Source organism: Terrapene carolina, unplaced genomic scaffold (genome assembly GCF_002925995.2).
Source record: "Terrapene carolina triunguis isolate 2854851 unplaced genomic scaffold, T_m_triunguis-2.0 Scaffold58, whole genome shotgun sequence".
NCBI lineage: Eukaryota > Metazoa > Chordata > Testudines > Emydidae > Terrapene > Terrapene triunguis.
In genome coordinates, this window is record NW_020664409.1 from 37,235,429 (window position 1) to 37,248,279 (window position 12,851).

The 12,851-nt window shown below is 40.2% G+C and overlaps 1 protein-coding gene across 1 annotated transcript in view; it reads left to right on the forward strand.

The window, feature by feature from the left end:
- The window catches only part of TAF4B (TATA-box binding protein associated factor 4b), a 111,186-nt gene that overhangs the window by 39,417 nt on the left and 58,918 nt on the right, over positions 1–12,851 (forward strand). Inside the window, exons 7-11 of the mRNA XM_026659456.1 lie at positions 832–1,338; positions 5,076–5,211; positions 5,881–5,986; positions 9,547–9,716; positions 12,714–12,844. Of these exons, the coding sequence (XP_026515241.1) occupies positions 832–1,338; positions 5,076–5,211; positions 5,881–5,986; positions 9,547–9,716; positions 12,714–12,844 (1,050 nt within the window). The remainder of the gene's footprint in view (positions 1–831; positions 1,339–5,075; positions 5,212–5,880; positions 5,987–9,546; positions 9,717–12,713; positions 12,845–12,851) is intronic.

The window sequence follows — 12,851 nt, forward strand, 5'->3', positions numbered from 1 at the left end:
CTTTCTTTGAAGTTCTCATTAAAAGTTTGAGACATTTACTAAGATGATTTATCAGAATCTAATTTAGGAAATCTGAACCAAATACACCAGCCAACAAAGCAGATAATGCATTATTCAGACTTAAAATTAAATGTGTAACTCTAGTAATAAGTAAGGTAAATTTTTTGTCCGCTAATTTTGGAGAATAAAGAATAGTAGGGCTATTCCCTTCCAGTATGAAGTTAACACTCTATTGGACCCCATCATTTTATAAATGATTAAAATGTACTATAAATGACACTTCATATATGAACAATATCAGAATTGGACTGAATGGGCATATTTCACTACAGGAAGTGTAAAACTGAATATGGGTGAATCTCCAGGTGAATGAATCTTAGACTGTCAGAGAATTTTGCTTCTGTATAAGATATTTAATGGAATAAACACAATGCCATGAATAAGCTGCTGTTTTTTGAAACAAAGATCAAAAGCAGTGTAATTATATTATTCTCATTGTGAAACATAGACTGCAGCCTAGTTACTAAATGAAAGGTAACTAATTAAAAGGAAACTTTAATTAATTGAATATCAGATGGGCTTTATTCCATGGAGGGAAGCAGTGGATAACTTCTGACTATTGCACATTATATGCTAGTAACTATTGCATTATGCATGCTGTTTTGTTTTGTTGTTTTGACAGCAATTGTATGTAATTCTGAATAACAAACTTATTGTCTTCCTCATGAAACAAGATTAACTTTGAAAAATTAGTTGAAAAGTAATGTAGTTCTTAAACTTGCAAAAGGTATTCACAGTATTATGATCGCTGCTGTCTTTCTCTTTTTCTAGAAAAGTATGCTTGCCCTACGGCAGCTAATGCCCAATGCCCAGAGTTTTATCCAGCAGTGTATTCAGCAGCAGGCTACAACCCAAGCAGCTGTTTCTACCTGTATCTCTGCAGCACCAACTTCCTCCACAGTCATGACCACCTCAGCTCTGGCAACAACCTCTCTTCAGCCCATAAAACTAGTCCCTTCTTCTGCCGTGGTCACAAGCACTCAGGCTGTAAAACCAGTCCCCTCCACAATGGTGACAGCAGCAGCAGCCTCCCTCCAGACTGTGAAACCAGTGACAGCCCCTCTTCAACCTGCAAATCCAGTCCCCACGTCAGCAGTGGCAACAACCTCTCTCCAGGCTGTGAAACCTGTCTTTGCATCTGCAGTGGCGACAACGACAACCCCTCTTCAGCCTATGAAATCAGTCATTGGGACACCTATCAGTATTAAAATTACACAGCCCAACTCTATTGTGGCACAGTCAGTCCATGCTCAACAGGCAGTTAGAGTGAAACAGCTGGTAAGATTAAACTTCTCTGCCTTTGTCTTCAGATCTAAGATTGTGCTTTTTGATCTAAAGTTGTATAAATGTTTAGATAAGTGTATTCCGCCATGAGTTAATGGGCTACTTCAGGTTTCCCTGAGACATTGTTCTGTTATGCTTGATAAATTAAATATATTGCCTCTGAGTATTATGGTTTGCAGCTGTTTTAACATGTAAGGGAGAGCAAGTGTAGTGATGAAGACACCTTACTGCTAATTAATGTTCTAGTTCATGAATCTGGGTGTTGTCAAGTAGTTGTAGTTAACATGAGCGTAGGGTTTGTTTTGGGATCTGATCTTGCAAGGTATGCTAATTGCTCCAACAGGATTTGAGGGGGGGGGTCTCAGCTCCTGACTTCTAATGCCGTCACGGTTATTCCATAGCAAAAAGAGGGAGAATTTTTTCTTTAGCAGGAAAAAAAAAAGCCAAGTGTTGGTATAGCTGAATGCCCTAATAGGTGTTCTGCTGAAGATTTCAGTCCTTAGGCAGAGAGACAGTCTAGAGGTGAGAGAGTCCTGTCTCCATGTTAAAGATTCTGTCCAGGGTTTTTCCTAGAATTATTGATACTATGGTGTGGATTCCTGTTCACTGCAGACTGAACTGAAATCTGCAAACTAACTCATGTAGAAGTACATGGTGCTTTCAGAGCTAAGTGGCTAAACTATTTTAGTAAGCTCCTGTCTCTTTAAGTTTTTTTAGTATTATAAAAGAAACTCAACTAATTATTAAAATGACCAAAGAATAATGTTTAAAGAGCGAGATTCTCTTTATCTCCGAGTTTCTTGTCCAGCCCTGGGTCTTCAACAGTGTGTGTGTTGGGTTTTTTGGTTATTTTTAGAGCAAGGTACATAAACTATCCAGTGTGATATCATTTAAGGAGAAGCTCCCAATATTAACTTTTTCTCAAGAATCTTAACTAAGGAGAAGCCTAAGAAAAATGCATCACAGATACCCTAAATACAGGGGCATTTTGAGGCCAATTTGGCTAATTGTTTAGGGCACTCACCTGAGATATGAGAGACCCAGGTTCAATTCCTCCCTTTGCTTGATGTGGCACAGGGATTTGAACTTGTCTCCCTCCCTTCTTGGTGAAAGTCCTAACCACGGGACTACAATGCATTTGGAAGGGGCGGGGACTGTCTCAATCTCTCCTGTTTAAATTGTTCCACTTCTTATGCACTAAATATTTATTGTATCAAGGAGTTGAACTTGAGTGTCCTACTTCCCAGGTGAGTGCCTTAACCAGTGTATAGTTATAATTCATTCTCTTCATTCATTCATTTAGTTATCGTAACGCCTATATGGGGAGATATTATCCCTGTTTTAATCATTTGGGGTAGGCGGGGGGGGGGGAGCTCAACCCCAAGGTTAAACTATTTGCCCACTCATCAGGGAGTCAAGTTACATCCAGCACAAACTTCGAGTTCCTGGTTGTGTCTAGTGCTCAGACCTCTAGACTCTGGCTATTTCAAAGGTCTGGCCCTTCCTGAGAAAGGTAAACGGGTGAAGTTAGACTATTGCTTTTTAACTTGGCCATTTAAATAGCTTCTACTATGGGGCTAAGCTGTTTATGAAATATGACACTTATATGCCCCTCCGGGGAGTAGGATCAGGCCTCCCCTGCATGCATAAAATGAAATTCCCAAAAAATAAGTTATGAAAAATAAACAATTTCACAGGGCTCTGTTTATATCCTGGTTTTATTGCCTGCTTTGTCAACCTCTGCGCTGCTGCTGGCTGCCATTCTGCTGACCAAGGCACAAAGGTGCCACAAGTACTCCAGTCCTTTAGCATATGCAAGGTCCTGAAAAACGTGGAGATTCAGCTTCTTACACAGCTAGTGTATTTTTGCAGTCCTTCCAGCAGGGTCTCCTTTCTGAAGTTTCTCAGTAACACTACTTAATTGGCTAACAGGGTTGTTACCCGCTCTTCCTCTCCACCTCGTACATCCTAGCACTTCCAGCCCTGAGAGCAGGAGACAGGGTGGAGAGCTGTCTTTCTACTGCCAGCACATCCTTTATACTTCTGGTTGGGAGCAGAGGAAGTGCCCTAAAAGTGGGGGGAGGGGGGCCCAGGTGCCTGAACTGTGGCCCTGCCTCCACCTTCGTGCTTCCTCTTCCCCTGAGCCCCTGCTCGCTCCTCTCTGCCCCCTCTCCGCATTGCTCGCCCTTATGGCCAGTAAAAAATGGGAGAGCCATGGCTTCTTGGCCCCTGCCCTGTTCCGGGACCCCTGCTTCTGGTCAATTGATCCATTCTCTTCTGGTTCTTCTGCCATATCCCACTCTTTACATCAACTCTTTTAGATGCAACACTTCTGATTAACAGGCTTTTTCTGAAGGAAAGGCTTTTTTACCCCCTCTTTTGTCCTATTATCCACCTCTCCTTATGTGCCAGGTTGGGAGGGCTTGAGCCCACTCTTCCGTCTGAGCTCCAATGTCCACCTTGCAATTTTTAGTGCGCTAGCTCTGGCCCTGCTAGCATGAGTCAGTCTGCCTGTGCTGGGACACTCGCTCCCAGCTGCAGTGTGGACGTACTGTCTGTCTCTTGGTGGAAAAATCTTACAATTTGTTCTTTGTCGTCTTTGTTTTTTAAAAAAAAAATCACTTCTATTCCATATCATCTGCAAAGATCTAGATTAGAAGTTGCAAGCCAGATTCCATTGGCAAGGAAAGCTACGTTCGCAGAGTAACTAATAAAACTTTTGCTTGCTTATGTCAGACTTCATCAGCTGCTCTGAGTGAGAGGAAACAGTGATGCGTCTGGAAAATGTTTGTATGTGGCTTTGAAAAGTGAAGTCTCATGTAGGTGCTGTTAATGTAGCATCAAAATCACGCTAACCGGGTTTTATTTAAATACCTGTCTAACAAAAATGCCCCTGAAAAGCGAACCAAAACAATCTATTTGAACATAAGAATTGCCATACTGGTTCAGACCAATTTGGTACAACACAACTCTCCTTTACCGTTGTTATTGCAGCATGCCCAAGAGGTGCTTATGATTTTCTGCTCTTTATCTTGTATAAACTCCAATGCATGCAATGCAAGTGTTGCTGGATAGTACTTGTCAGTCACAGCAGAAGTATGGACTTGAGGGGTCCTCTAATGTACAAAAAAATGTATTAAAAACTAGTTTATGCAGGAAAAAAAATTGTTTTCAAATTTCATCTGTACTAACACTTTCGTAGATGCATATAGTCTTCAGCTATCTATATGTATAAAGACAATTTAAGAACTAGTTATGAAACGCATTGTCTGTGAATTAAAAAATGCTGGCTTTCTTTTGAATCGTGTGTTAATTTGAATCCATATAGCAACAAGTTCAATCTTCTATTGATAGCCCTTAATGCCAGTTTCATTTATCAAAGAGTTAAGGCCTTTAATGCAATGAATTATATGGTATTAGGAAACTGTTCTGATACAGCCATTGAAAATAGGCAACATGACTAGGGGTGAGATGTCTGTTGTCCAAACAGTTTTAACACTCCAAACAAGTCAGTGTTGCTAACTACAAATTTGAACAACTGGTAGGTTTACTTGTCCTGTCAAGATAAAAAGTAAATTTGAAGTTTCATGAGTATGATGTATTTCTTAAAGTGAAAGCTAGACATGCATGCATGTCCCCGAGCAGTTTTGGTTGAATGAACATGTTGATAGGATTCATGTCTCTCTATATTTAGCTCTTTCCATGTTTGATATTGGATATACTGTTTCCAGGTAGTCCAGCAGCCATCAGGAGGCATTGTTAAACAAGTGGCCACGCTTCCACAAACAGCAACACTGACTCTCCAGAAACCTGGCGAAAAAAGGATGCCATTAAACGCACTAATTCAGACTAACCAGTTTCCTGCAGGTAGGGTTGAACTTCTGCATTTTTGGGGTTTTTTGTTTTGTTTTAAACAGGGAAGTGGGAAAATGCTTCATTGTAACATTAGATATTAGAATGACACTGAAGGGACAAGGGAAATAGTGTATTCAAACCAGTCAATTATGGTAAAATTATATGGGTGTCTTTCGAAGTTGCTTGGAACTGTATACTCAGAGCCTTGGGCGTACTCTATCCATCACCTTGCCTGTTGAGAAAACATTTCACTTAAAAGATAGGTAGTTTTACTATTTTGAGTACTTGAAGTATGCTCATTCCAGCAAATTGATGCTGCTTCTATAAACTCTTTTTGGTGCTTCATGATATTTGGTGAGACTTCTGCTGATACAAGTTAATTTAACGTATAATTTAGTGAATTTTGGTTTCAGTTTTGTCTCCGCTCATTCCCGCGGTGGGATATGTGACACTACATAGGTTAGCAATAAGATGGTGAAACATCGTTTCATTAAGGGGGGGGGGAGATATTTAATTTGTTAGCCTTGCAAAATATGTAGAACATAGTACTTTTGAGTGTCTGGTTTCCAAATGGATATAATTGGTTCTTCAGCCTGCAACAAAGACTTTTGTTTAGAATATGTACTGAATAAGCAGTGATCTTTCTTGGATTTTCATTGTGGCATGTTGTTGTTTTTTTAGGTTCCTTTCTGAAACAAATTACACTGCCAGGAAACAAAATTCTGTCGCTTCAAGCATCTCCTGTTCAGAAAAATAAAATAAAAGAGAATGGAACAACAACCTTCAGGTAAAAATAAACAAAGTCGGAAGTTTGTGTGGCTGAAGGAAACAAGACTTCAACAAAAGGAACAGACAGCAGTATAGATACGGGGAATGATGCCTCAATAAATAATTTAGAGGCTTCTGATGGATCTCTTAATGATGCAGTGGGGGGAAGAACCTAAAAACATTGACCTGAAAATTGAGAGACTTGGATTAATTGTATGGGAATTGTTCTGTTGGGTCTGGATTTTTATCAGCATTCTATTTATCACAGTGTTGGCCTTATAACTTTGTGTATTAATGATGATGCTTTTATAGTGAGGAGGCATGTCAATGCTTTGCCGTATGAGATGAGCATTAAGTAGCTTATCGCACTGTTATCTTTTGTCAGATAGTTGGGGTTAAACTGAAAATGACCTCTGCTCAGTTCAAACAGCCAGATACCATTGAACTGTAATTTGGGCTGTACTGGTAACCTCCTAATACAGCTGGGAGCTTTTAAGGAATCTCTTATTACCTCCTCTTAGATATTTGCTCCTTTTAGTTAGAGGTAAAAGTCTCCAGCTAAAGTTCTGACTGTAGTGGCCAGCAAAATACCTGGCCCTTTAGATCACTAGAATTCTTAAAGAGTTTAGTCCCAGTAACTCATTAAATTTCAGAACTACAAAATCAGTTTTCCTCTTGAAAATCAATATTGGAACAGAAGTGGAGACGGAGACTACCAAAAGCAGTTCCACTTCCCACTTAAATCAGACTTGAACCTAGGGGCTGCAGAGGGCTTCCTATGTTGCCATTCCTGCCCTCTCAATTTTTGCAGGTGCAAGGTGCTGGGGAGAGCCTGTGGGTGCTGGCTGCAGAGCAGAGACCCATGGCTAGGACTCTCCTCTGCCCTGCTGGGACCCCGCAGCCTTGCCTGCATCTTGTGCCTGCAGGGATCAGATGTCACTAGCTTGGTGGCAGTGCAGGGACAGCCCTGCTCCCTCCCATGACAGCAGGTCTTCAGGGGGCTCCTCACGCTGCCATGAGAGCTATTCAATATCAGGGTGGCCTCCCCCATGGCCGAGGGTGTCTGCTCTATTATCCGAACACCTTCCTTGTTCCGCGTGCTGGGATTCAGATAATGTGGGGGTTTTAGGATTTCAGAAAATCATGAGTGTACGGTATATGCCAATGGCCCCTGTTTTTACAATAGATGCCATGGAACAATTGAGTGCCCTGGAACTACTGCGCACATTTTTCAAGAAAACACCTGAGAAATATTTCTTTAACAATTGAAATCATCTCCAATTCTAATGTTGGCACTTCCCTTTTCGTTTTTCCTGTTTATCATCCCTGCACTAAAAAGCTCTTACAGAATTGAAAAATATATATATAATATAAATGGCTCTACAGGTATTTATAACTATATTAACCATAGACCACTGCAGAAATAGACAGTCCTCCCCAAATACTTATGTGAAAAGATGGGCCTTGACACTTGTCTGAAAGGCTAACAGATTTGGGCCTATCAGACAAAAGATAGGAGCAAGTAACCACTGTTGAGGGGCCTTCACAGAACGCATTGCTGGCAGCTGTTTGCATCTGTTGGTCTCACTCTGATGTCTAAGAGTGCTCGTAGAATTCTTGCTCACTCTTCAGGTTGCCTCTTTCTCTCTACCAAGCTTATCAGTCTCACCTTGGTAGAATTTAAAGGCCATATGCTTATTTCGATTAGTAGCCCAGGCTCAATATAATGTAGGATAGATTTAAGTGTTCCTTTCTAGCCTTCAGTAAAATAGAGTAAATAAAAGAGTGAATAAGAGGAAAACAGGCATAGTCAAACACCAGAGGGTGCCAGAGACTCACTTTTCGTCTAATATATTCAAGTTCACACAGTGAAGTTACATCTACATTGCATGACTTTCATTCCCATTTAACAAATGTTGTGAGAATCTCAACTTCAAGTAGAGATAAGCAGAGAACAGCATGTATGTGTAATTTTTTTTTGCCAATGTACTGGTAGACTGATAACATCTTTAGCCATGTACTTCTGACCAGTAAAAGGACTGTTTCTCAGGGATTCAACACAATACCTAGTATAAAAGGGTTAAGAGAAATTACTGTGGAAAAGTATTGCTGTTTTTTTATATATAGATGTTGTCATGCAAGTCTTCCAGTTCGACCACTACATGGAATAACTTGAAAATACTTCAGGGTGATAGCCAGAATCTAACTTCTGATATTTATATTGTGTGAGTGCCTTTAACTTTCAACTGGAGTTCATTACATAGTGCCCTACTTGAAATAAATTAATTGAATGTATCATAGAAACTAGTAATTGGCAGGGCTATTTAGAGAAATGGATACATCAGTAGAGCTACACTACATGAGGAAAACCATGTTATAATTTAGCCAAATATTCTGTCAGTCCCTTACTTGAGCTCTGAACTACAAGTTAGATGAGAAAGAGTCATTTGGGCTACGTAGTATGAAATGTTACCGAAGATGCAAGTTTTTCTTTAGAACCCATCCTTGAAGGATCTAAGCACCAAATTTCAGCATGAACTTCTGTTAAGTCCTCTGGTGGCTTAATGTGTATGCTGTATTAATAGGTACACTGACTACATAACCCCCTTTACAGGCTGGTCCATGGTAGTAGCTGTAATTATACCACAGTGGGATCACAGCAGCCAAAGATTCTGTGGTCATTAGGAAGAGGGGAATTGGAGTGTACTTGTGAAGATCAATTAGCACTCAATTACCAGGCATTGAAGGCCTAATTTGCACGTTTCCTGAAAGATTAAGAATTCTATTCTGCTAATACATTATGAATACACTCTTGAAATTGCTCAACAGCTACTGGTGAGTAGAGGGAGGAAACGTCAGTGGTGACTTTAGTTTTAAATTAACTGTTCTGATAATCCTGGGCTTTAACCCTTTTCTTAATTACATTGAATTGGAGTACAAGTCTGTCAGCCACTTAAGAATAAATTAAACGGGTTTGAGTATCTGTTAGCCTCCTTTTCCCTAAACAAATTATGTAGAAATTGCCTAGCTGGAAAAGTAGACAAATGAAAAGGGGCAGAAACTGCACTGAATACTGAAGATACAGTAGAACCTCAGAGTTACGAACACCAGAGTTATGAACTGCCCAGTCAACCACAGACCTCATTTGGAATCCAAAGTATGCAATCAGGCAGCAGCAGAGACGAAAAAAAAGTAAATACAGTACCATGTTAAATGTAAACTAAAAAAAGGGGAAATTTAAAAAAAAAAATTGACAAGGTAAGGAAAGTGTTTCTGTGCTTGTTTCATTTAAATTCAGATAGTTAAAAACAGCATTTTTCTTCATAGTAAAGTTTCAAAGCTGTATTAAGTCAATATTCAGTTGTAATCTTTTGAAAGAACAATCAATAATGTTTTGTTCAGCGTTACGAACAACCTCCATTCCAAAGGTGTTCTGTAGTAGACTGTTTGCCCACTGATGCATAGGGATGATTATATACAGGTAGTTTACACTTGTATATAAAACTGGTCACCAATACAAAAGGCTCTTTCAGGATGTGATGGAAAGAACAAAATAACAACTGGCTCTCTTTCTGGTAGAGATGAAGATGACATCAATGATGTGACTTCTATGGCTGGGGTCAACCTAAGTGAAGAGAATGCATGCATCTTGGCAACAAATTCTGAAGTGGTCGGTACACTGATCCGATCTTGTGCAGATGAACCATTTCTCTCCTCAGAGGCTTTGCAAAAGAAGATCTTAGACATAGGTGAGACCAAAGCATCCGTAATTGGCATTCTGGACTCAATGATTGCATCGAACAATTTTCACTCTTAAAAAATGAAATTAGAATGTATTGTAATCTCATACTGAGTTCATAAATCTCTATTTAGTCTGGAAAACAAGACAGCTATACTTCGTTTGAACTTCCAATCAGGAAGTCTGTCCTAAACATTTTTGGGTGGGTTTTAAAAATAAACCAAAGAAAAAATGCTCCAACAGCAGCAAAGGCATGAACCGAAGGTGTGAACCTTTTTAATTATGATTGTGAACTGTAATAGGTACTGCACAGTATCAGTTACCCACAGGCATATTGGAACGGGATGTTGGTTAGTCAGCTTTCTACCAATGCAACCCGTAACTTAGGAAAGTATGAATAATTTCCTTCCTTCCCGCAACCCAGTGACAGCTCTCAAGCTTTGAAATCTCACTATTAAACATGTACTACTTACACAAGTGTTACAGATTCTGCTCATATGATCAGAAGTAAACCCATACTGGCTTATACACAGGAAACAGATCTGTTTAGTAGGAAGGTGACGTTCCAACATACTCCTTTTTCAGTGTCTTCAGGGCCCTAGATAATCTTGAAAGCTGTTTCAGGAATAGCAATCTTGTTGGCATGCATTGATGCTAAAAACTACTGCTTTCCCTTGAGACCTCTTCCTCAGACCATTTTTGCTTCAATGCCTGCAAGAACTCAGCTCACACTTTAAAGAGCTGGGCTGAGGGCAGTTGGGGCAAGACTATATCTTAAGTATGTATTTTTATTTATGTATTTATGAATAATATTGGGAGCGTATACCAAGAGCGCATATATTTAAAAACTTGATTGTCTCTCTTCCCCCAACCTCAGCCTATGTCTACAATACAGCCGGGATTGACTCTCTGAGATTGATACACCTGCGGTTGATTTAGCGGGTCTAGTGAAGACCCGCCAAATTGACAGCAGATCGCTCTCCAGTTGACCCCCCACGGTGTTGACCCGCGGTAACTCGACTTAAGATACGTCGACTCCAGCTACATTATTCACATAGCTGGAGTTGCGTAGTGTAGGTTGACTTACCATGGTAATGTAGACATAGCCTGTGTTAGATTGTTTGCTGCAGAGAGTGCACATTTGTACAGCACCTAGCAGAATGAGGTCCTAATCCTGAAGTTTTTTTGTTGAAGAATTGCCACTTTTAGGTTTGTTATTGAGTGACTAGAGAGATTGAAGTGTTCTCCTACTGGTTTTTGAATGTTATGATTCCTGATATCAGATTTGTGTCCATTTATTCTTTTGTGTAGAGACTGTCCGGTTTGGGCAATGTACATGGCAGAGGGGCATTGCTGGCACATGATGGCATATATCACATTGGTAGATGTGCAGGTGAACGAGCCCTGGATGGTCTGGCTGATGTGGTTAGGTCCTATGATGGTGTCCCTTGAATAGATATGTGGATAGAGTTGGCACCGGGGTTTGTAGCAGGGTTTGGTTCCTGAGTTGGTGTTTTTTGTTGTGTGGTGTGTAGTTGCTGGTGAGTATTTGTTTCAGGTTGGGGGGCTCTCTGTAGGTCTGAGAGTGAGGGATTGTCCTTCAGGATAGGTTGGACACAAATCTGACATCAGGAATCATAACATTCAAAAACCAGTAGGAGAACACTTCAGTCTCTCTGGTCACTCAATAACAGACCTAAAAGTGGCAATTCTTCAACAAAAAAACTTCAAAAACAGACTCCAACATGAAACTGCAGAACTGGAATTAATTTGCAAACTGGATACCATCAGATTAGGCCTGAATAAAGACTAGGAGTGGTTGGGTCATTACAAAACCTAAACTTAATTTCCCCATTACTAATGTTACTCTCACCTTCTTGTCAACTGTCTGTAATGGGCCACTCTCTTACCGCTTCAAAAGTTATTTTTCCTCCCTTGGTATCCTGCTGTTAATTGATTTATCTCATTAGACTGACCTCACACTTGGTAAAGCAACCCCCATCCTTTCATGTATTTATACCTGCTCCTGTATTTTTCACTTCATGCATCTGATGAAGTGGGCTCTAGCCCATGGAAGCTTATGCCCAAATACATTGGTTAGTCTCTAAGGTGCCACAAGGACTCTTCGTTGTTTTTACTGATATCAGCATTGGTTATCAGTAGCTAAACTGTGCTGTCTATTTAAAAAGAAGTCAGGGTTGTCCAGGTACCTATGTGTAGATGTGCTGACATATTGTGTCAACCACAGGAATACTTCTCTTTGGCTATCCGCAACTGTGAGAAGGTTGCAGAGGTGACACTTAGCTTCGGGTGTACGGCCCAAGCAGCTTTGCTCAAAGCTGTCTCCCTTTTCGATATCAGCTGTTGAAATATGGAGAGAGGCAGTAGGGCTCATCAGGGAACAGGGAGAGGAGTGGCAACCCGAGAGAACAGGTCAGAGGTGATGGCATTATGACCCCAATTGGACTAGATATATATTTCCCAAGTTACTACCTAGGGAATCCTAGGTTAATTTGGTATATACTGTTTGGTCAGGGGTAGATGAGAGGAGGCTCTTACGCCTGGAGTACATTGCAAAAAACATCTTTGAAATAAATGTCATGAGTTGTTAACAAGCAGTGTCTAACAGGGCAAAATGTAATTCTCTATTTTTTTAATTACTGAAATTAACAGAATATGGCACTAATTTCTACAGCTACTATTTCTCCCCCCGAACATAAGGCTTGATTTGTGTTCTTATTAACTTTGTCCTATAAATGACCTTGCAAGGAGAATGATTCTAGAGGCTAAGTGAAACAATGTCTATATTTTCTGAAGCTCCAGGCTAAGTTTTATTAATGTAATGTCTAAGATCTTTGAAGTTGTGACTTTACCAGGAAAATCATAATCTCCAAACCTTTATTCGTAATGGGTATGACTTCCAGGGGGAACAGAATACCTGCTGTGCTAATTATTTCAATTATCAGCTACTCCTAAAACACGTAATGGATTTTCTCTGCTTCCACAGGTAAAAGGCATGACATTATGGAACCTAACTCTGATGTTGTGAACTTGATCTCCCATGCTACACAGGAGAGATTACGAGGGCTCCTAGAAAAACTGACTGTAATTGCTCAGCATCGAATGACAACCTATAAGGTAAAAG